Below are 24543 nucleotides of genomic sequence, written 5' to 3' on the forward strand. Positions count from 1 at the left end.
GAAACACTTGCCCAGAAAGAAGTCAGCCTGTGGAGATGGAGACAGAAAATATAAAGACGTAATGGGATTTAACATTTTGGCTATTATTCGTGGTTAATCCGTTTGTCCCACAGGCATTCATTTGTGACGTTGATTATCAGACGATGCAACAGAGAATCATCTTCAAGGCAACTGCAGAAATTGCAGCCAGGTGCAATAATAACATAACATTAAAAAAAAAGGTATTTGCTGCAATAAGAAACAACCGGGAGGTGAGTTTTCAAGTATGCTATTCAGCTTTTGTAAGCTGTCTGTCTTCTCCTCTCACCACTTGGAGCTCCGGGTAGACAATGTCTACCGAGATGAACTCCATGAACTTGGCGAATCCTTCGTTGAGCCACAGGTCGTTCCACCACTCCATGGTAACCAGGTTCCCAAACCACTGCACGGGGGAGAACGGGACGATTACAACCCTAAATATAGAACGCGACCAAAGCAGCAGAGGAGGAAAATCAAAAATTGTGAACCTATAGAGTTTGCTCGCCTGTGAAATTGCGTAGCCCATTTAGCAGTTTACAAATGGCAAATGCACCTTTTAACCCTTAAGCCCGCCGTGTACCTGGTGAGCCAGCTCGTGGGCGATGACCATGGTGATCCCCAGTTTGTCTGACGCTGAAGACCTGCTGGGGTCGAAGAGCAGGCCGGCCTCCCGGTAGGTGGTCAGACCCCAGTTCTCCATGGCTCCTGACTGGAAGTCTGGGATAGCCGCCAGGTCTGCAGGAACACTCAAATTTATTTATTTTTATAGATCTTTTTTTTTTTTTTCCTTTTCCATTTTTAAAAAGAAGCTATGAGGAGAATCTGTTTTGGAACAGAATTTTTCAAGTAAAGTACAAACACAGACGTGGTTTCTTAAACTAATTCTGGTAAACCAAGAAAATCCTTGGCCAAGCCTTTGTACGGACCCTGCTTGGGCAGAGGGTAGGGGATGTCAAAGTAGTCGTCGTAGAAGTCCAGAAGCTTCACCGCAGCATCCAGGGCGAAGGCGGTCTGGTTGATCTTCTCTGCTACGGCGTACACTGTGATCTGAGAGAATGGGATGTTTTTAAGCCTTTTTTTATGATTCCACAGCTGAAACAGGCGATGAAGACTCTTATAAACACACTTAACTAATGATCTATTAATCTAATATGTTTTTATTTTCTTTATTTAAACCCTTTTAATCTATTGACTATTATTGTAAGATCTTAAGATAATAAACAATACAGTAAAAAAATAAAAATAAAAAAATCCTCACATTGACACCATGTTGGGTGATCTTGCTTACGGACAGGAAGTCAGAGACGATGAAGGCCACCAGGTAAGTGCTCATCTTCACGCTGGTGTCGAAGTGGTCTTCCAGCAAACCGCCCGGCAACTCCACTGTCCTCAGCTTGGAAACCGGAGAGGAATGCAGAGACGGACAAACGAAGTAGGTGGGAAAGGCAGATGAAATGTGGAGATTAAAACGGTTGATATTATTTACGTGTCCGAACAAACCGATCAGAATAATGCCATTGGCTGCAAAGTTTGAATAACTTCCTCCACTAAACAAAGACAGCCAGTGTGTTATGGCATTGAACAAGTGTTGGACACTATGTTGGCTAGGGTACCCCACAATGCATTCACTCTCTGCACTATTTTTTGATGTCCTGGCAGCATGGTGCATGGAAATTAATACAAGAGCAAGAGATGAGATCGAGCACATGTATAGGCTAAACTAACATAATATTAAAGTTATTTCTCAGTTGAAAATGAAAATTCTGGGACACCCCGCAACCCCCCACTTCTCACTTTCCGCTCACCCTTGAACATGTACCTTGGGCATATTGGAGATGGATATGTGGCGTGCCTCTCGTACGATCCTTATGGTGAAGTTGGATTTGAAGGCAGGCTCGTCGAAGCAGGGAAAGGCCGCCCGAGCGCTAGTTGCCTCGAACTGGGTGGACGCCAGAAACCTAAAAGACATTGAGACTGATAAGAATGTTTGTGAGGGGCTTTAACGAAAGATTCTTTTCCTTCCCAGTGTACCCAGTTTTTTGTTTTTTGTTTTATTTCGCTTTCAGGGGTTTAAAAAAACCACCATTTTTTTCCTGTGCAAGACGTTGGAGGCAACATAAAGAAGGATCACTAAAGATGATTTAAACGTAAGTGAGAGGGAGCTACGTCACCTGACGTCTCCGCTGCTTGGCCGGTAGCTGCCCTTGTAGAAACCGTGAAAGCTGTCGGACAAGTTGGCGGCAAACTCCAGCTGGACCTCATACTTCCCTCCCTTGGCCAGCACGGTGTCCGACAGCACAGCCAGCTGTTCGAAGGCAGGGTACTCTAAAAAACGCAGGGGTCTTCCCCGGCCTCCCGGTCCCAGCAGCAGCACTCTGGAAATCAGCAGGTTCCTGCTGTGGAGGACGACTGCGCTGGTGTCCTGGAGAACCTCCAGCTGGATACGAACAACGCCGGTGAAGTCCAGCGAGGTCAGGTTGGGGTGAATGGAGAGGTCATAGTGGAGGGGAGAAACAGTTTTGGGGAGTCTCATTCGGTCCCAGGGAAACTGCTGGCCATCGGCGGCCACGTGGGACGTTTTGGCCCCGCTGTGCTCCGGTAGCTGGGCCCCTGACGAGGGAGCAAACGGCAGCAGCGGCAAGAGCAGGAGCAGAGGAAGCGCTGACATGGTGGCGACAGAACGTGAAGGACTTCTCACCTGGTAACACGGAAATTAAATGGTATGGATTAATGCAGTATATTAATGGGGACGTCTGATTACACTATTTCACTACCGATACAAAATCATAAACTTTAAATTCAGGATTACTTTTAATAGATCTAAACCGTTGATTGCCTGAACAGTACAGTACAGACATCATTAACACGTAATGCCTTCATCCAACATGCCTCTATGTGTCAAAAGCAGAATATAACACAGCTATTCCTTTTCTTTTTATTTCTTTCCTCTTCTGGCCTGATATTACACTAATATCTGATAATACTATTGATATCGGTTCAACCCTAAATTGTAGCATAATGGGCTGGAGTGTGCTGTGTGTGCATGGAAGATGAACGTCAACATTGGACGCGATCAACCAGAACATGAGTAACAACAGTCAAATGACTGTGAACCATTTTGGTGGTTCAATGTGCGAATTTCTGTGCGATTTTTATTTTTATTTTTTTCCAGTTCATGCGTTGCCTATGACTGATGTATTGCTCTTCTGCGAGACTGAAAACGAGTTCGACTTAGTTTGAAAACGGACGGAACTGATTACTACATGAGTCATCGTGCACCGCGTTACATTTCAGACAGCAAACAGACGTATACGATTATCATAATAATAATAATAATAATAGTAATAATAATAGTAATAATAATAATAAATCCGAAGACTCAAAGAGAAATTGTTTAAGGCGGTTTTAGATTGTAGGTAAAATAGCTTGGATTTCCTCAGGTCCGCCCACTTGAAACTAATACCCGTTGACACAAAATTTAAGCGAAATTCCGGCACAACAAAAGACCAATTATTATGTCCTCTTTTCCAATGTGCATACGTTGTACATATACGACCTCAACGTGGAGTTTACCGACCTCCGCGGCATTTCCTTACCGGTTGAGAGTTGGTCCCGAAGAGAAAGTAAAAGTAAAAAAAAAAAACCCAAAAAAACAAAAACCCCAACCGAGCGCGGTGCACGTCGGGAAACCGGAGAATAAACGGTCGCTCGACGTCAAAACTCGTCGCGCACTCGTCGCGATCGGCGCACGTCTGACCCCCCGACACCCCCGACACCCCCCCGACACCCCCCCGACACACCCCCTCCCCCTCCCCGTGATTTAGTCGTGCGGCAGCGGCCGTGCGCTCGTCTGCGAGCGTCGAACGGTTTTTGGATTTTTCGCAAAACGCTTCCGCAGCTCCGCCTCCCCCGCCTCGGGGGTCGAGTCCACACGGTCCGCTTCGGACGCCGGCGACCACGCGAACAAATTTGAAAAGAAAAAGAAAAGAAAAGAAAATAATAATAATACAACTTCCGGTGTTTGTGTTTCAAGGTAAAAGCCCCAGCCACAACCGCCCGCCGCGACGTTTTTCTCATTAGATTCGATGAAACATGTGTTGTGTCTGTATTAGAAGGGAGTGTGTGCGGATTATATGCACACACTACTGTGATTCGCAATGCAAAGTTATACCGGTAGACAGCGCCATTGGTTCAAAGTCTGAAAAAAAGACACCTATCGCTTCATTTAGCCTGACTATGAATATAATAATAATAATAATCATAACAATCATAACAATAATAATTATGCATATTTATGTAGCACTCACGATGTTCATATATTTAAAAATACACAAAAAATTAAACATAATCATTAAGTAACCGTAATTCAATAAATTCAATAATAATGAATTCAATAAAATAATTAAGATACGACGCAAAAAGTGAGAGAAATTCTACATGATGAAAAATAATTTAAGGTCAATTGTTTCTCACTCCAACACGCCTGCACGCATGCGCACGCGGCGCAGAGGAAGACGGACACAAACGTAAATGTATTTTTTTTCCCCACTAATTAGGCATTAAAAAGTCTTATTGACGCATAGAGGGTAGATTCGTTGTAGATCCCAGTCCCACAGCAGGGAATACACTGTGTATTCAGGACAGGACACACTCAGTAGACATCACAGAAATAATAAAGGCATCCAAGCAACCGTGGCTATAACCTTGAACAGACAGAGAAGGGCCAAATGTTATTAGACCGACTTCCACTCCTTCTTGACGAAGATGAAAAAACATGACATAACAAGTGCATTCCTCTGCGGTCAATGTCCATTCCAGCCTTCACAGACTTCACAAACAAAAAAACAGGATAAAGTCCGTTCTGTCTAGAAAACATTAAACAGTAAACTTCACACGGGGAGTGTCGGTTCTCTAAATGCGGGCAGCATCTGCTGGGGTATCAGTCGTGCGCCGGTCTTTTCGGGACATAAACCATCCGGAGCAGAGGCCTTTTCTGGCGTATCGTGAATATTGGCAAAGTTGGGACGCTTTAACTGTCACTCATAGGATTCCATTGGAAAAGCATTGCATGAAGAATAAAGACAAAGTGATCGTAAGTGACAAAGACGAAAGTGTCCCACTTTATCAATATACACCCTCCACCACCCGGTGAGCTCCATCTCCGCCTAGTTCACGAGAATCAAAGGAATCTCAAGGGCGGTCGCGGGTCAAGGAGGGAACCTGAGGACCTTGCGTAGGGTCTGGTCCCAGGGAGGGGGATGTGGAAGCACGTGTTGATAGGAGCGCTGTGCGGCGCCGTGCTGCTGACCGCGGGCATCCTCCTCGGCCACTACGGCATCCAGGGTGGAGCAGCCGCGCCTGCCTGGGTGGAGGATGTGGGGCGCGACGTGGACGAGGGCCTCATCAAGGAGTTCCTGTCCCAGGTGGACAACGTGCAGATCCAGGAGTTCCTCCGGTGAGTCGAGGGGCGGTGGTCTCTCCGATGGGTGAATCTGCTGTGCTTAAAATAAGTACCTGTTCTTCAAATCTGAAAGAGTTGATGAATTTAGAAAAGCAGACAAACCGGAATAAAAAACAAAATTAGGCCAGAACTGCTTTGAGTGACAAAAATACATCAAAAGGCACCGTGCTAAAATGTCTAAAATCCCATGGTCTCGTACACTTTAACACCTGATGGTTCTTGGTCAGAATATATGCGGTTGAATTATCATTTATATATATATATTAAAAAAAAAGAAGAATCCAGGGGTCATTGGTGTTTGTATCAATGTCGAAACCGTGAGAACTGTTGTGGAATTTTTTAATGCGGATCTGGTGAGAGTAACCTGGCTCCGCTACCAAGATGGATTTATTGCATAGAATAGAACGAGAAACCTAGACACACTTCCAACGGAGCTTTATGGTAAGTTCTGACATACATCTCATGAGGAATCACTTTTATGCAGAAGCAACACTCAGGGGGCTCCAGACATTATTGCATTGTATTGTCATATATTGAGACACAGACTGAGTGGGCAACATAGCAGAGGGGAAACCTGCTTGGTTTCAAGTTTAGAAAAGATATTTCGAGGTAATTTCTATTTTTCCATTACAGAACCCGTCAGTCATGTGTTCCTCAAAAGCCATTTTCTATACATCTAAATGTCTCCACGCCTCTGTACAGGGAGCTGAGCAAGGCTCCCCACATGGCGACCACGCCCGGAGACGAGAAGACGGCTCAGTACGTGCTGCAGCGATGGCAGGACGCAGAGGAGGGTCTGGACAAGGCCTGGAGGGAGGAGTACAAGGTCTACCTCTCCTTCCCGGACCCCGAGAACCCCAACAAGGTCACCGTGGGTGAGCCAGTGCCTGCCGGGGATCCCATGCCGTTGTCATGAAGTCATTTACACGCTGCATCACACACCGTCATAATAGTCAAACTTCATTGCTTGTGCTTGCGACCTTAAAAACGTAACCATTCACTGATCCAGATTAAAACCTCACAGACATATCGAGTCGAGGATAAAAGATGATCATTTTGCAGATCAAACATTTTGCAGAAGACGAAATCTGCTTTGGCATTTGAAAGATCAATGCAAGTGCGGTACAGAACAGCTTATCAGAACTTTATCTGGCGGTAAGATTAGGTTTAGACGTCATAAACCACTTTCCAGACACATTCACATTGACCAGGGGTTCATCAGCAGTCAATTCAAACGCGCAAGATAAGGTGAGATTGTAAACGATGAGTTTGATAGCACGTCCGAATCTCAGCATCACCCAAAAATCCAATCGCTACGACCCTGGAGCTTGTCGTCTCGTTGCAGTGAACGCCTCCGACGCGGTGCTGTACGCGGTCAGAGAAAAAGAGAAGAGCTACACCCCAGACCAAGACCACCCGGAGGTGGTGCAGCCGTACGCCGCCTACTCTCCCCCGGGCCACGCGAAGGTGCCCAGCGTCCTTCCTCCATCTCTAATGAACAGACAGCGGCTTTGAATTAAAAAAATATAAAAAAAAAAAAAGTTGAACGAGCAACACCTCTCCGGCCGTCCAACCAGATGTCGTGGTTCAGTTGAACTACAACCTGCAAACTTCTGGGCTTCTTTCTAGCGTTGCACTACAACAGGTTGTTGTGACTTTATATAAGAACGCCTAGATAACACTGATCACGTAACTGTTATTTTACACCCCCCGGAAGCCACACGTTGGCTTCCAGGGGGTGTAATAGATTCTTCAAAGTAAAATGATATAAATAAAAAAATGACACACCTTTTTATTCAATCTATGCAAACATAAAACCACAAAAGACTGAAGCTGGAGGAGCTATTGTGCTGGTTCTCTTCTGTTATGTATCATAGATGGTGTCGACATGTCATGTAAGTCATATAGTCATATATTTATGCACAGGGTTTTATATTATTAATTAACAGAATGTATGCAGACTCAAGTCCAACATGAAACAGCAGAAATTGCAGTTAGAAAAAAAATATATATATATGTAATAATGGGAATATAATATTTGAATAAACTTAGCACTAAGATGAACATTACATAAAATAACCAAATGAAGAAATACAATAATAATAAATTATGAATCAAGTTCCTAAGAAATGTTCCGGCATCTCTCCTTCCTAGGCAGCCATAACTACAGTACATTTAAAAGTCTGTTTTTGGAACATTTATTTAAGACTACAATGACATTGTCAAGGCCAACAGGTTTTCCGTGCCTTATCAGGCCTTATCAGGCCTTATCAGGCCTGATCAGGCCTGATCACGCCTTATCAGAGGTACAGATCAGAGTTATGGTGTCGTTTAGGTTAATAAAAGAACAACAGACTACCTCTGAAACACAAAAAATCCAAATGACGTACAACAATGTTATCTATAGGAGTGTTAACTCAGATGAATGTGTTCACACACATTTCCACTTGACTTTTTGACACTATTGTGGAACTCATCTGCTTAGATAAATATTGCCTCAAATCAAGCAACAGGTGAAGGCCACAACATTAGTTGCTGTCCTTGGTGCTGAAACTATTTAAATATACAGGGTGTTTAAATATACAGGATGACCAATACTGGTCTCGGTTTCTCTCAAGTTCTTATACGCATAACAATGTTCCATGCCAAAACCCAACAAAACATAACTGCTGCCAAGAGCAAGATCATTCTGTACTCTTTAAACTCGGTGGTCATTTCATTTTTATTTATGATCAATTACTGGAAATAATAAACTCTCAGGGTCTTCAAAATCGGAGATGTCAATGTTTTTTGGGGATTTTCAGCATTTGTATTCGCAAAATATTGTATTTATGACCTCTAGATTTGCGGGGGGGGGCTTTTAGGGAAAACTCGTTTACGCCAACCTCGGGAAACCCAGCGACTATCTGCTGTTGAACAAGACGCTGGACCTCAGAGGAACCATCGCCATCACCAGATACGGAGGAGCTGGACGGGCCCCCAAAGTAAGTCATTAAAAGCTTCCGTGATAACTCCCTGAAAGCTCTCCCCTGATCTTCATCCCAAGTTTACATATTCTGGATGAAATAGTAAAATGCAAGATTCACTGGTCCATATGGGGTGTGCCATTCTGTTATGTATTGCATTCTTCTATAAAATGCTTCCATAACTTCATTTTATATGCATGTAAGCGCCCAAAGCCAGAACAAAGGATTATGCTGAGCACCAAACTCTAAATAGCACCCAAGGCTCCTTCCAGTCTGACTGTTGTTTTGGCAGAAGTTTTCCAGTCGTAAATATACTTTGAGCCTGGACCCATAAAATAAATGGCATGTTGGTCAATCTTTTCATGTTAAAGCTGCCTATGATGGCTTTTATGTGGTAGAATATTACCTTGTAATTGTTAAGTGTTGGGATTGGCCTCTCCCAGCTCCAGTGAAACGCTAAACCTATTACGACCACATGCATACACCAAAAAAAAAATGCAAATTTCCATGGGACACACATAAGTCACTTTGACATTGATATTAAAGCCGTACAAGAGTAAAACACCCAAAATGAGTAGGCACATGAGCCACACATCCGCAATACAGTAGTGATCCACAAAGCCAAATGGTTTAAGAAATTTCGAAGAAATCTAGAAATTGTTGTGAACACTCTCACTGACTGCTGGCAGGAGTTTGAAGATCATCACAGACACCAACACACCGTCACATTGTTTAGGTGTATGAATGGGAATTGAGGACATTGCAGCGAACGCAAACAGAGCGCCATGACCCACAGTTGTGACGATTCAAAGACAGCGTTGAAAGAAACTCCATTCAATCATTTTAAAAGCGCGCCCCTGTTTCGTCTGCATCCAGGCGATCAACGCAGCCCCGTACGGCGTGGTCGGCGTGCTGGTATACACCGACCCCGGGGACATCAATGACGGCCTCATGTCTGACGTCAACGAGACCTACCCCTACTCCTGGTACTTGCCTCCGTCCGGCGTGGAGAGGGGTTCCTTCAAAACTCACTTTGGAGACCCCCTCACTCCCTACCTGGCTGCCAAAGGTAAACAACGGCAAAGACGGAATGAATGGAAGGAGCTCCCCTTTGAATGAAGAGAATTAAGAGGGGATTTGAAAAGTGAGACCGGGACAGCTCTGACGCCCTCTGCTGGCTGGTTTCAGAACAGTCAGGGCTCATCTTGTATCACCCTTGAAGGGAGGAGTCATTTTGCCATAACTGGCTTGCTCTATGAATAAATGAATACACTGACACTGAAGATTTATTTGAAGCAATAACCGGCGTGCTTCCGGGTAGTTTAAGAGCTAGTCCCACAAAGCCAAAAAGAGATTTGCGAGATTCGATAACATGCTCTTAGAGCTGACATTTCTATGTCGCAACGGGCAGCTGCAGGAGAGAGACTCACCAGGTCCGTCATTGCTCTTGTCTGGGTTGAAAAGGATCTTGTTATTTAAGTCTCCCATTGTAGTTTCTATGAAGCATCACAAGAGATGGAGGAGGAGCCACGAAGGATGTGAAACAAGGTGGAGATGTGGTTGCCTTTGGTGACGGTCATCCTTGACAGATCAGCGGTCCTTATTCAGAAATAACGGACCGCCACTATTGACCAATCAGGATAAAGTATTCCGTGCCAGCGACATGGCCGCGATCAAAGTCGGCGTATTTCGGCTCCAAAATATGTGAAAAGATTGAATTTCATCGCCGTCCCAGATGCTAGGCCCCGGACTCGTCTACTAGTCTCTTCCTTCAAGTCTTTTTTTTTTTTTTTTTTTTTTTTAGTGCACCGCCTTTTCTGTAACCTTCACCCTAAAGAGTTATGAGGAATAAGCTGATAAAAAAAACGTCCTTAGAGAGCCCTTAAAATTCTATGGAGCAATATAATGCTTCAGTTTTACTGCCTAACACTCGAGAAGAATTGGACATCAGCAATATTGTAGGAAGAATGCAGGATTATCAGACTTCTACAAACGTTGACAGCCGCCTCATAAACCAGAAAGACAGAATTTAGATATCCTGCAGGACCATAAATGTATGTCACTGTCATTGCTTAATTTGCAGAGGACACCTACAGAATTCCACCTGCGAATATTACCGGAGTTCCACCCATTCCAACTCAACCAATTGGATTCGAGGACGCCTACGCCCTGATCTGGTTTGTTTGGGTTTGATAGAGAAGTTCCCCGTGTTGACGGGGCGTGACCCAAAAAACCATGCGATTTGGTGGGATTTGAACTTGCCGCTGCTTTTTGATTGGTGACCACAGTGAACTGGGCGGAGACGCAGCTCCAACCGACTGGCAGGGAGGATTCAACTGCACCTACAACTTTGGCGGGCCGGGATTCAAACCAGGATCCCAGTTTGACAACAGGTAGTCCTTTGTCCGCAGACTCCACCCCGCAAGCATCGAACCCGTGACGAATGTTACTCAGTGACGCACTAACCTGACGGTTCAATGCGGAAATTACTTACAATTACGTGTCATCTCCAAAATCCTCTCAGGAAAGTGACATTTCTTCATAACATTACTTGAGCACGTGTAGTTACTGCCCATGTCAGATTTATGAAACACCAACTCATTTCCACCCAAAACAGCTACTTAGTCGCCCTTTGTCCGCGTGACCTCCGACTGTTAAAAAGGAAACAGAACCGTATTCAAAGTTCAAAGTTTTATTAGTCAAGTGTACAGTACAACACAAGGTCATTCAGTACAATTAAATTCTTAGGGCATGAATGGGGCAACAAATTGGTAGTGGGCATAAAAAGATAAAATAACAAGGCAAACACCAACATCCATTGAAAAATGTCCTCATTGCGATGCCCTCGAGACAGCGGCTGCGTCTGCAGGTGACGCTTATCCCTCTGAGCTCATCTCCACGACCCAGAGCTTCACCGTCAAGGTGCGAGTCCAGTCAACGTCCTGATGGTTCCCGATGTGCACAGAGCCGGCAGGGCGCCGTTCGTCGCTATGGCGTCGCCGTAGCAACGAGACGCCTCGATCAGCTGCTCGTCTGTTACGCTATAGCTGCCTTATGGTAACGGGTAATTTGCCCAAAACATCGAGATGGCGGCTTTGGATTTAGGGTTTAGAGGCTTTTTTTTTGCTGCATTAAAATGCTCAGCTCTGGGCGTTCTTGTTTAGAGTGCGATGTGGCACAACAACACCCAACAACCGGTTAATAAATGACGGAAACCAAAAATAAACAGCCGAGTGAAACGTTTTCCGTTGTGCTCGCGTCAACCTCGACTGACTGGTGATTGAACAATCGTGAATGAGATCATATTTAGGCCCGCCTCCTTGGGCCAGTTGGAGGGGACCAGCACCACCTACTGTGTCTTCCAGGCTTGGCTCCTGGAGCCAAGAAGTCAGGTGTGATGGAGATGAATAAAGAACTGTGATTTTCCACTTTTTTGGACTTCTGAACGTGGCTTGTGTGTTTCAGTGACGTGAAACTGGACATCTACAACCAGGGGGAGCTGAGGAACTCGGCTAATGTGATGGGGGTGATCCGTGGCAGCGTGGAACCGGGTGAGACGCCAACACACACACACAGCACTCTCCAATAGTAATACTATCTACTATGTTCAAGTGGTGAGTACTCTCTGTGTGTGTGTGTGTGTGTCTCCAGACAGATATGTCATTTATGGGAACCACAGGGACAGCTGGGTGCACGGGGCCATCGACCCCAGCAGTGGAACATCAGTCATGCTGGAGATCACCAGAGTGCTGGGAAGAATGCTGAAGCAGGGTGAAGGCCTACTGACACGCTAGCTGACTGACTGACTGACCCACTATTGACACATTAACTGACTAACTGACCCACTAACGGACTGACCGACCCACTACTGACAAACTAACTGAACAACTGACCCACTACTAATACACTAACTGATTGACTATCCAGTGATACTGAGACTTCTCTGAAACAGACTGACTAACTGGCTGATTAACTAGAAGAATAACTACTCACTGACTGCTTCACAGATGATGAAAAAATGACTTTTTGTGTTTTTACGTATTGACTCGGTAACAAGCCTTTGATGTGTCTTAAAAACATGAACTGAAATGAAAAAACAGAAAAAAAAACAAAAAAATAGCCATCTGTGTATTATTTTTAGTGGATAATATAAAATACGCATCAAGCAGTGATGGTACGCACTTGAATACAAAAAAAAAGATAATGCCGATAGAATACTTCAGTGATACCACCTGAATGTGAACCATTTCAGCACCAATGACCGACTGATTATGAATGATTAATTATTAATTATGAAATTACTGACTGGTTGACTGGTAAAGAGACAAAACAATAATAATAACTAAAAAAGGTGGCCGACTGAATGAACTGACACGCTGCTCCAAACACAACCGTGGGAACCGCTCCGCCTGCTGGCTGGAGGTTTCCTGTTGAGTATTGCGTCGCTTTTGTTCTTAAATGGCATTGCGACCAAAATCGCCGGCGCCCAACCAGACGCGGTTCCGTCCCTCCTCCTCGACTTTGGAACTGACCCGTAGGTTGACTGATTGACAGGCAAATGGAGACCCCGCAGGTCGATCATCTTTGGAAGCTGGGGCGCGGAGGAGTTCGGCCTGATCGGCTCTGCAGAGTACACCGAGGTCACTTTCACACTCACGCCGTCACAGCATCAATCAATCGCACTCGCGTGTGCGCAGACAACAGCCAACCCCCACACCTGTCTGAAAAACTCTCTGTCCTCCCCGCAGCAATACTACGCCAGGCTCAGCGAACGCACCGTGGCTTACATCAACGTGGACATATCTGTGTTCGGTAAGAGCTACAGCCGTTTCGACTGTGAATACGATAAAATAGAGCGGGAATATGGGAGTCGCTTTCAACGCCGCGTGTTGAGCCGGCAGAACCGCACTAGAGCGAAATCATTTTCTTTTAGACAGTTTTGTCTACTCAAGAAGAACAATCTTTACTTGTCACACAGCACACCACGCTAAAACACATGCACGCACGCACATGCTTTGGATGGTGGCCGGTGAAACGAGGCCTCTGCAGCATTTTACCCATCCTGGCTTGTCCTTCCTCCGGGGGCACAGCCAGGAGCAGCGGGCAGCATACGTGGACGTGGCCGGGGACCAGGTGACGAGTGTCCATCGCTGGTCAGACGATGGTGATGTGTGCATGTTTTTGGTGGGGGTCCTAACTGAAATTAGGTGGAGGCCCAACCCCATGTGAGCACGGGGAGAACATGCAAACTCCACACAGAAAGGCTTTGGGAGATAAGCCGCCGGAGCACGGTGCCAACAGCGCCCCAGGTGGGAATCGAACCCAGGACCTTCTTGCTTTTAGTGTTCGGGTGACAGGTCTCTAATTGTTCTACTCTAAAGTCATAGCTTTAAGTTGGTATTTACTGGAGTAAATGAAACCCCACATGATATGAGGAGTCATGAGGCGCCTGCTTGCGGCGCCGGTCCTGTCAGACAACTCCACGGCGCAGCGCAATTACACGCCGCCCCCACCCCCTCCTGCCCCGCCTGCTTTTGCTGCCTGCTTTGCTCGCCATGTTGCTGCGCCCCCCCCCCCCCCGCGTCCATCCGTCGGGGCTCCCCCCTTCCATCAGCCCGTTAAACCAATGTTTTCCGTGCGCCTCTGTGAGCGGCGAGAGCCCAGACGCCCAAGCTCCAGCAGTGCTAAATAAATACAAATCATTTCAAATTAAATCTAGGAGTCTTCCGCCAGGATTTTATGACGTAGCTGTAGGGACGAGTCACTGCCGGGCCTAGAAACTGACGTGTCTTCCTCCTTTTTAGCCAACGCCACCCTCAGAGCGTCAGGGATGCCCTCGGTGCAGAACGTCATCTTCACGGCCGCTAAGCAGGTACGCTTCTCACCCGGCAGCCTGAGTAGCTACTACGCCTGAGGCGAGACCCGTCTTAGTTTACCACTCGCTGCGGCGGCCTTTCTCCGCTTGGAGTCAAGTGAAGCGGGGAAACGAGGCTGTGAAAATTGGTCGCTCCAAATCGGGCCCGCCGACTTCCTGCGTCACTCCACGCGACACTTAGGCTGCCAAAACTGCGTCCAAAGGCAGAAACAACAGAACCTTCTCAGGACTATGTACTAACAGAATGCGTTGTTGCCACGCCACAGGTTGACGCGCCGGGGCGGGGCTCCACATCGGTTTATCAAAACTGGATCCGATACACCAACAGAACCAGCCCGGCCCATGGAATCATCCCCAGGTATGCGGCTCCGGTCCAAATCTCTCTCTATTACGGTTCTGCGGGACAATGGTTCCAAACTCTACGGCGATTAAAACCAACCAACCTTGTGTTTGTTGTTGGGATTTTTTGGGACAGCGTGGGTTACCTCTCTGGAGCGGGTAGCGACTACGCTGCTTTTGTTCATTACCTCGGAATCGCCTCCATGGATCTGTCCTACACATATGACCGGGTAAGATGGAAAAAAACAACAACAAAAAAAAAAAACATCATCTCCCCCTAGTCTCATGTCTTGTCCTTGCATATATTCAGTAGTGATCCCTGATATGTGCAGTCGTTTACCCTTCAGAGAAACTTTTATTTCTATCCGAGTGAAAGTCTGACGGCAGTTCCGTTGCCTCGCGTATCAACAAAGATGCCGTACACACCTTGCCGAGCGCAGCTTCAAGACGTCCATATCCGCATCGCGAGGGTCCACTTCCCAATTCTCAATCTGGCTCTCTTTTTTGTTTTTTTTCTTTTCTTTTCTCTGTCACTGCCGGCAAAGTGATGCTTGGGCCCCAAGTTCACTTATTCATTAATAAATAAGTCAGGGTGAAATAGATCAAATAATAGAGAAATTAAGGGGATAAAACAAGACAACAAACAAACTAAATTACGGTTTCCACAAAAACCATAATGGCCCGACGACCGATTGAACCAGCTTCTCAGCTCATGAGTAGAACCCACGTATGGCACTAGGTGGGCTGAGCATGGCATTGACACTGCAGGGGTTAGGGGTTCCATCCCCCCTTGAGGCACCCACACTCACAGCTTGCTCCAGAATCTTGAAGCCATGCACGTATTCAGGGGCATAACGTAGTGGGCTGGGCTACCATTTTATTCTCATCACACGCAAATCTGTTCCTTCTACAGACCAAAACAAGGGCTCGGATTTATCCTGCATACCACACCGCCTACGACACGTTTGACTACGCGTCTCGGTTCATTGACCCAGGTAAGTGCTTTGATCCTGTGCCCGTGCTGTGCAAATACAGCAGAGAAATCTGAAAATGCCCAGATAGTTACCTGAAACTATCTACCAGAAAATCGATTTCAGCTTTCATCCCAAAATCTGTTGATAAAAAAAAAAAAAATGTTCCTCCAAATAATCTTCTTCTTGGGTAATAGAGTCTTAAAGCACAGTGGTCGTATAGACTTGCAGACTCGGAATTTAAGACTTTTTACCCTCTCGATACTAAGTACATAAAGGTGTTTGATTAGGATCCTCTTTGTTATAGGATCATTGTCAAAATGCATGCTGGGATAACTCAATTCAGTCAGCCAAGTCACCAACCGAGGACTTCTTAGATCACCTTGATATTTTGGGTGGAGCGAGAACACATTCTGACACAGGCCTGGTGAGGAGTCGCGCAGTAAACTGCTGAAAATGTGAAAGTGATGGGTGTAAAAATGATAAATGTTCCAAGAGGAAAACCATCCCATCATATGAGAGAAACTACACGGATTGGGATGATCCTTTATTGTTTGTGAACGGGAGAGACCAATCTGTAACAACGTAACATGATGGCTCTGACTTCCAGGTTATGTTATTTTATGGTGGCCCTGAGAACTCAATCCACTGCAACTGAAGAAAACACATGCAAATATATGGTTTTGCGGTTGTGTTTTCTGTTAACGCTGTTATAGTTTCTGTTAATGTGTTGTTCTTTTCTGTTAATGCCGTTGTGTTTTCTGTAAATGCAGTTGTAGTTTCTGTTAATGCAGGTGTAGTTTCTGTTAATGCCCTTGTGTTTTCTCTTAACGCCTTTGTGTTTTCTCTTAATGCCTTTGTATTTTTGTGAATGCGGTTGTGTTTTCTGTTAATGCGGTTGAAGTTTCTGTTAATGCGGCTGTAGTTTCTGTTAATGCGGTTGAAGTTTCTGTTAATGCGGCTGTAGTTTCTGTTAAGGCCCTTGTGTTTTCTCTTAATGCCTTTGTGTTTTCTGTAAATGCAGTTTTGTTTTCTGTTAATGCGGTTGAATTTTCTGTTAATGCCCTCCTTTTCTACTGCTGCTTCACTATCTATCTCCTCGGTGTAGATGTGATCGAGCAGGTTTCGGAGCACAGCCCAGTGTGGTCTCTGTCTCTAACAGATGCTTCGACCTCCTCCTCCTCCTCCTCCTCCTCCTCCTCCTCCTCCTCAGGGTTTGTTAGCCATCAAGCCGTTGCTAGGACGGCGGGAAATGTCCTGCTACGACTGGCCGACAGCCTGGTGCTGCCGTTGAACTGCAGCGACTACGCAGAGAGCCTGGAGAGCTACCTCAGCGAAGCTCTGGATCTCTTCCAATTAATACTGACCAATCAGAAGATCTCCATGGGTAAGACGGCGGAAGAGGTACCTTCCATACACACGACACCTCCCTGTGTTTAAAGGAAACACCAAGTGGGCTACGTGATGTTGACCGGAGGGCCCTAATAGGCCCCACGGGCCGGAGGTTCCCCGTCCTCGACATTTTCCATCGACGAGATACTTTAATATCCCGGTTACGAAGGGAAAGACTTTGATGTGCAAGCGATGTGTCACTCAGTGTGTCTCAAACAAACCCCTTTAGATTGATGGAGCTGAAGCTAGAAACTGGGAGCTAAAACTTCCCGATTGTGAAAGCAACTGCCTTGAACATATTCTATGGGTTTTGTTCGGGAGAGGTTGGTTGAGATGGTTTATTTGGTGAATGAAACTTGGCAAAGCGACATCATCAGACTGTTGGCCGGTACCGTTTCAGAACCTCTTAAAAAAGCTGTGGCTAAGTTCCGCTCAGCAGCAACGGCTCTGGACCAGCTGATCCAAAGCTTGGATCGGGCAAATGAGACGTAAGCATGTGCACGCACCCACGCACCCACGCACCCACACACACTTTAAATTCAAGTGTTGTAAATCCGTCCGAACCAACGTCTATCCCTCCCCCTTTAGACCTCTGAAGGTGCGTCGGATCAACGACCAGTTGATGCTGTTGGACCGCGCCTTTCTGGACCCTCTAGCGTTCCCAGATAAGTACGGCTACAGGTGAGGAGAACGCGCGACTCTTCGATTAAAGTCAAGTTCCTATCATATCCCACCTTCAGAATTATTATTTTTTTTGCATTTTTTAGATATGAGGGGTGAGGGTAGCCCCCTATACCTTTTCCCTGCTCTTAATATCCTCAGATCAACCCAAAATCATTATTGAATGCAATGCAAAAGTCATGGTGTGGCTGTTTCGCCTATCACACGCCACCGAGTAGCATTTCCAGGGCCCTATGGCACAGAGACACAGACGATGGAGTAGAAAACACACCAGTATATTGTAGAGAGTGGGCTCGGTGAAACAAGCCCGCAGCAGATTGACAGCACGTCATGACAAGGGCTCCTCTTCTGTGTGTGTGTGGGGATGGTGGTTTTACCTGTTGCTTTTTGATTAGTCCAAGGAGCAACAGGTGTACAGACACACTGATCCTGGGCCCAAATGACCTAGACCCAGGACAGGTGTGGCTGCTCAAACCACACCATCCCCACACCACACACGGTATTTATAATGCATGCATCTTCATGAAAAACACAGGATTGTAATTGTTACAAAATGTTCCTTAAAAAGGCGGAAAACAGACAATTTGTATTTCTGGTACTCAGCACATTTGTAAGCATTGGTGTCACTTGAGAAAAATGGAGAAAAAAGTGTTGGATGTTTCCAAGGCCTGCAATAAATAACAACACTTCCATTTCGGCCAAACACACAAAGCGGGACCCCAAGTTCGCCAGCAGTGGCCGTTAACAAGCACAGTCTCAAGTCACTTGACTGAGCCACATCAAGGGACGGAGAGAGCAGACGATAACCCCCAAAACCCTGACAACCAACATCTTAAAAAAACCCTGACCAGAGCGACACGTACCCGTCTGTGAATTACCATCGAGCGTCACATTCCTTGGTAATCTCCCACCTCTCCGCAGACATGTGATCTGGGCGTCCAGCAGCACCGTGCTGCCGACCTTCCCGGGGTTGTCGGACGCCGTGCTCAAGGCGAACTCCTCAACACTGCCCGGCGACTGGGAGCAAGCCCACAAGCAGCTATCGATCCTGAGCCAGGCCATAGAGGGCGCCGCCCACACGCTGGGGGACGTCGTATAGAGCTTATTGTTCTTTTTTTTTTTTGTGTGTTTCCAATGTAATTTCCCTGTTGAGTTCCCACCCCACCCCCACTGTCTATGCCTATAGCCTTGGGCTTTAAATAGCTGTCGTTTCAACACCGACTATATTTCACTGTTATTGATGTTTTGCTTTTTTTAGGCAACGATATGAACATTTAATTCAATCTTTTATTACTTGAGCTAGAAGTCAACTACGCCCGGTGATTCCCCGGTTGAATGAGGGCTAAAATGACTGAAATGAAACTGAGCAAAACCACCATCAAATGAAGGCGACCGCTTTCTGCTTTGCATCACACAATTCTGCCATAGTTTCACCTAGCAACTAAATGGGGAAAATACAGAGGGGTTTGGATGTGGGAACCCATGGCGTACAATGCAATTTTTGGGGGGGGGGGGTCTTGGGACCGTAAACTGCGGTGCCAGTTCAAACATAGGGACCTCAGCAACGGTCAATGCAGCACCTTCACGCATGCACATGCACACGCACACGCACGCACACACACACACACACACGCGCATGCACGCACACTCCACCGCCTCATTCCTTTATCTGTGCTCTGTTGAGCTTTCACTTCATTTACACAATTCACATCATTCAATTATGTGTTTGTTTTATCTGTATTTCCTGAGTTTTCTCCCGGGGATCAATAAAGTGCAAATCTGAGTAAAGCGCAGAAAAGTATACGCAGTGTAGCGCACACAATATTTCATAGTAGGCTTATACATGTATGTGATGGGTGCTGAATTTCCCATGAATAAAAATTTGGTATTTTTGGGATATTTGATCATTTATGTCAATAAAAGAAACTCAAAATGTTCTCCTTATTTGGGCTGGAATTGTATATACTGTCGCCTAAAGCAGAGTGATGCTTTCCAATGACAAAACCCACTAACTACACCACACATGGGTGTATGAGAATATCAGAGATGAATATTCAACAATTACTGTTAAGTACTAATTGTGTAAAAAGTTTGTTTGTTTAGTCCTTAGGAGAGTTGAACTGAACTAATCAATACGGGAGCCCGACGTCTGTGCGTTTGGCTGCAATACCCGTGTGGGCCACCAGGGGTCAGGCGGCACAGGGAGACAAAGCTCTGTGATCAGCATCAGGAGGGGTGGAGGGTGGAGGGTGGAGGATGGAGGCGCCGAGAGAAAGATCAAAACCTCAACCATCCATGTCACATTGACAGATGAGCCGGTCGTCCAATCAAGGACTCGAGGGAAGAAAGAAGCAGCGGCTGCGATCGGACCAGGGACCTGGGAGGAGGCGGGGATGACGAATGTGTCATTTAATTCAGGGCTACATCCGCACGGCGACGCCGCTCGCCGAGTCACATCAGCGTAATCGAGTCTGGGACCTCGGAAAAAAATCCAAGCCATTCGAAGCAGCCGATGAACAATAACGTGACCTCAGCTGCCTTGTGTCACGACCGTCAGGAGGAGCTTCGTGAGCAGATACGCAAAACCTGCCAAACGATGACTTCATTTTCAGCCATCTGCAAAAAGCACATCGACACGCTTGACCTCATGCGACCTTGTGAGCCAAGAGCTCCGGTCTACGACGCAGAGCGGCGCGGCACAGCCGGAAAATGGGCGCGTATATATCCAGATCCAACCTGCAGCAACTGGAACAATGTGTGCTGGCGGCCCACCTGAGAGCAGGCCGGCCGCCAGGGAGCGAGGGACCAGGGAACCATCAGTCCCATCTGGTCGGCGCCGGCATCCTTCCATCCTGGGAACCCAGGCCTTGTGAACATGCCGGTTGCCATCATTGAGCACCGTACATTGCCGCGGCAACGCCTCACCGCCTGAGGAGCGTGCTCGTACGCGGCGGACGCAGCTCGCCTCACTGCATCCAGAAACAGGAAGTGGCGCCGCTTCATTTTCAGGCTGCGGCAGACAAAGAAGGCACGACGCCGCCTGTGACCGTACGGTGAGTTTCCCCTTTTTCAAAAAGGAGAAGCTGCTCAGTTTCTCAACAGTGGAGCGTTCAGCGAGCTTGTGCACTCGGACTGGGTTGCAAAATAGAGAACCTATCCGTAAACTACCGGCCATTTAGCTAAATTCCAGGTGGACTAAAGCTCAGACCCATTCCATTGCAAACTACTAACTTAAAAAATGTATATATATATTACAGTAGTTAGAGCTCACTTCACCAACCTTCTACTGGATAACCAATCTCTGGAGATGAGTTTAGTAGTATTACCATCAATATACAGTACATACATACATACACACACACATACATATACATATATATATATATACACACACACACACACACACACACACACACACATATACTGTATATATACATATACAGTATACATATACACATATATATATAAATACATGTATATATATACATACATATATATACACATACAGTGCATAATCACCAGGTGTCATGACATTTCACTGCATTGATGTATGACCGTATGTATATGTATGTGAGAAATAACCTCTTGAATCTTGAATATATACACACATACCTACACAAACACACACACACACACATACATATACACACACACACACACACACACACACACACACACACACACACACACACACACACACACACACACATATATATGGCTTTCGGGTGAAATTGATGGAAAATGTAAAAAGTTCACCCTACAGTGATATTATTATTATTATTATTATTATATTATTATATTATCATGAAAGTAGGCATTTAAGTAGAAGCGTGCAATGGTGATTTCCTCATCTCAAACAATGTATTGAAACAAAAGCCAACAACAGTGGTTTACCACAACAAAAAATGTCAATGTGTCAATAACTTGTCATGTGCCCTTGAGCATCAGTTACAGCTTGACAAGGACGTCTCATGCTGTTCACAAGTCGACTTATTGTTTGCTGAGGCCTGGCCCCCCACTCTTCTTGAAGGGCGGCCCTCAGGTCATTGAGGTTCTGGGGCACAGAGTGACGAGCCTCTACACGGCGACTCAGCTGATCCCATAGGTTTTCTATGGGATTCAGGTCTGGAGAAAGTGCAGGCCACTCCATTTGAGGTGCCCCAGTCTCCAGCAGCCGTTCCCTAATGATGCCACCTCCATGAGCTGGAGCATTGTCGTCCATGAAGATGAAATGAGGCCTGTGTTGTTCATGCAGTGGCACAATGACTGGATCAATGATGTTATTCAGGTAGTATGGGCTTGTCACTGTACCATTCACAAAGTGTAGGGCAGTTCTGTATTGACTAGACACACCTGCCCACACTGTAACACCACCACCACCACCACCACCACCACCACCACCAAAGGCTCGTCTGGTGACAACAGTGGCTGATGCATAGCGCTCTCCTTGACGTCTCCAACATCGTTGGCGTCCATCATTTCTGCTCAACGTGAATCGACTTTCATCAGAGAACAGCACTGGCAACGAGGCCACTGGTCCCTCGTTCAGCGTAAATGCTCCCTGGCCCGTGCAAGACGATGATGCCTGTGCCTGGTGGTGTGGTCAGGTACCCTTGCAGGTCGTCTAGCACGCAGACCACGCTGATGTCAACGGTTTTGAATGGTCTGACGTGACACTTGGTGCCTCCCACCTCCCTTAAAGGTGCCTGGAGTTGAGTGGCATCATCATCCGGTTCCGCAGGGCACTGTTCACAATGAGGCGCTCATCAGTGTGGGATGTGGCCAAAGGACGTCCACTTCTATGCCTTTCTGTGACTCTTCCAGTCTCTGTATCTCTGTTGCAACCTGCTAATGACACTCTGTGACACTCTAAGCTCAGTGGCCACTTCCCTCTAAAAACATCCTGTTTGAAGCCTCACAAGGTGAGGTACTGTTGATCAGTTGTTAGGTGTCGTCTTGGTCTCATGATGTCAACATGTGAACAGCATGATGAAGAGGACTGTTTAAATACCAATTCTAATTTAACCAGGAAATGTATTGGTCCATTCATGGATCAAACACCTGTTGTGAATTTTGCCGTTCAGCTCCTTGTTAGAGAATGGCAAGTTGTGCAAACAGCACTGAAACACTGAACAGTTGGACATGTGCATTCAAAAGTTTAGAGAAGGTCAAATTAAGTTCACCTGTAAAGGTTATAGTGCATTTTAGGTTCATCCTGAAATCTCACCCGAAAAGCCGAATATCCCTTACTTTTTGTGAGTGCGCACACACACACAACCTGAATCCTAAAACTAGGTCAGGATCATAATATATAATCGATATGTAATAATAATAATAATAATAATAATTATTATTATTTTAACCCTAAAATATGGATTCAAATTACATTGACCTTCTGGACGTTGCATTGACAAACTGGACCAAATGGCTGGTCCAGTACTGGTGCCACGTCAGTGTTTTTACATCTTTATTTACCCGGGGAAGTAATCTTCTCTTTGAGCAATGTTCCATTTACATTTTCCAACAGTGGTCGGCCGTCAGTGGAGGGGAGAGCCGCTGTGCCGCCACTTCCAAAACGCCTTTGAGGATGACAGAACCCAGGCATTTAGGAAACCTGCACGGGAAGCTCACAACCACGTTTAAAACGACACTTTGAACCCAAGTGCCCAAATGTTCTTGAGGGAGACAAAGCCAAAAAAATGTTATATTGGAATCAAATGAGGCTCCTGGAGGGGAAGAACACGGGTTTGTAGGTACGACGGCGTCACGCAACAGTAGTGCGACTAATCCGGACTTAATGGCGGATATCAGTACTGTTGAGATGTTTTGGCTCCCGGCCGGCTCTCTCGTCGTCTATCCAGCTGCAGAGGCTTACGAGAATCTCATGTCACCACGGTCGATTCAAAACTGCATTTCACACAAAACTCTTTAACGTTCACATATTTTTTCCATTTTCGAGGACTTCTTCATGCAAAACGAATACTTTCAACGTGATCCTTGAAAATATTATATATATAAAAATATATATATAATTATTTGGGTCTCATTGTCTATTATTTATATCAGTATATCTATTATATATACATGTATCTATTATATATCTATTATTTATCTTGTCATCTACTGTTATAAGTGTATATTTTAACCATGCTGGATTCAATGTCCTTGTTGTGAAAGGCATTCTGGAGTTTGTCTTTTTCTTGCGGAACATCAGGTTTTCAAGGATCGCGTTCTTCTTTTTCCCCCGATGGCTTTTCGAGCCCCTGTCGGCACAAACGGGGCTATTTTGCAAGGTGTTCCAGCGCTGACATTTCCGAGGCCGAAACACAAGCACATCTCGAGGGCCTCAAGGAGAAGTGAGAAGCCTGAGGGCAGGGCCTCCGGCACGACAACAACAACAACAACGACACACGTTGTACTCGCCAGTCGCAGAGTTTATTCATTTAAATATACATAGACTCCCCCCCCCCCCGCCCGCCCGCATTATTTTAAATAACCCCCCCACACCAGCCACCCTTCCTCCCTCGGGTTCCTCCTCTTCCTCTTCTACACCCCTCGGCTTTTCTCTCCGCGGAGGGAGAGCGCGTCGGACTGAAAATAAAAACACACCCTACTTTGTGCAGCATATTGCTTGTTAAGACATTTGCGAAGACATAAATTAAAAAATACTACAGCTTTCGTTATCACCGTCATCATTTTTTTTTTTTTTTTTTTTTTGCGTGTGTGTCTTTTCTTCTCCCGTATCAGACTGTTTTGAACAGACTCTAAAAAAAAATTTAAAATAAAAATTGAACGGGGGGGGGGGGGGGGGGGAGTAACACAGTGTCCCTCAGTCTGGCT

At 45.9% G+C, this 24543-nt stretch overlaps 2 protein-coding genes across 3 annotated transcripts in view; one reads left to right on the plus strand and one right to left on the minus strand.

The window, feature by feature from the left end:
* erap1b (endoplasmic reticulum aminopeptidase 1b) overlaps positions 1-2686 on the minus strand; it is a gene marked incomplete at its 5' end in the record, with an annotated part of 12916 nt that extends 10230 nt beyond the window's left edge. For both annotated transcript variants that reach the window (XM_080003468.1, XM_080003467.1), the window contains 7 exons: positions 1-27; positions 308-421; positions 599-753; positions 945-1065; positions 1277-1411; positions 1838-1976; positions 2190-2686. The exon at positions 1-27 is cut by the window's left edge and continues 105 nt beyond it. In XM_080003468.1, the coding sequence (XP_079859594.1) occupies positions 1-27; positions 308-421; positions 599-753; positions 945-1065; positions 1277-1411; positions 1838-1976; positions 2190-2686 (1188 nt within the window). The remainder of the gene's footprint in view (positions 28-307; positions 422-598; positions 754-944; positions 1066-1276; positions 1412-1837; positions 1977-2189) is intronic.
* A 2590-nt stretch (positions 2687-5276) lies between these two features.
* Positions 5277-18802, plus strand: naaladl1 (N-acetylated alpha-linked acidic dipeptidase like 1; the record flags this gene model as incomplete). Its single annotated transcript, XM_080003781.1, has 19 exons — positions 5277-5473; positions 6182-6354; positions 6825-6946; positions 8344-8463; positions 9322-9514; positions 10529-10622; positions 10734-10838; positions 11911-11996; positions 12097-12216; positions 13000-13085; positions 13194-13257; positions 14250-14317; positions 14587-14678; positions 14796-14889; positions 15573-15654; positions 16844-17017; positions 17423-17510; positions 17611-17703; positions 18625-18802. 19 exons carry the CDS (start codon positions 5277-5279, stop codon positions 18800-18802), a joined length of 2229 nt encoding a protein of 742 aa, XP_079859907.1.
* Between the last annotated feature and the right edge of the window lie 5741 nt (positions 18803-24543).

Source organism: Zeus faber (genome assembly GCF_960531495.2).
Source record: "Zeus faber genome assembly, chromosome: 7".
Taxonomy (NCBI): Eukaryota; Metazoa; Chordata; class Actinopteri; order Zeiformes; family Zeidae; genus Zeus; species Zeus faber.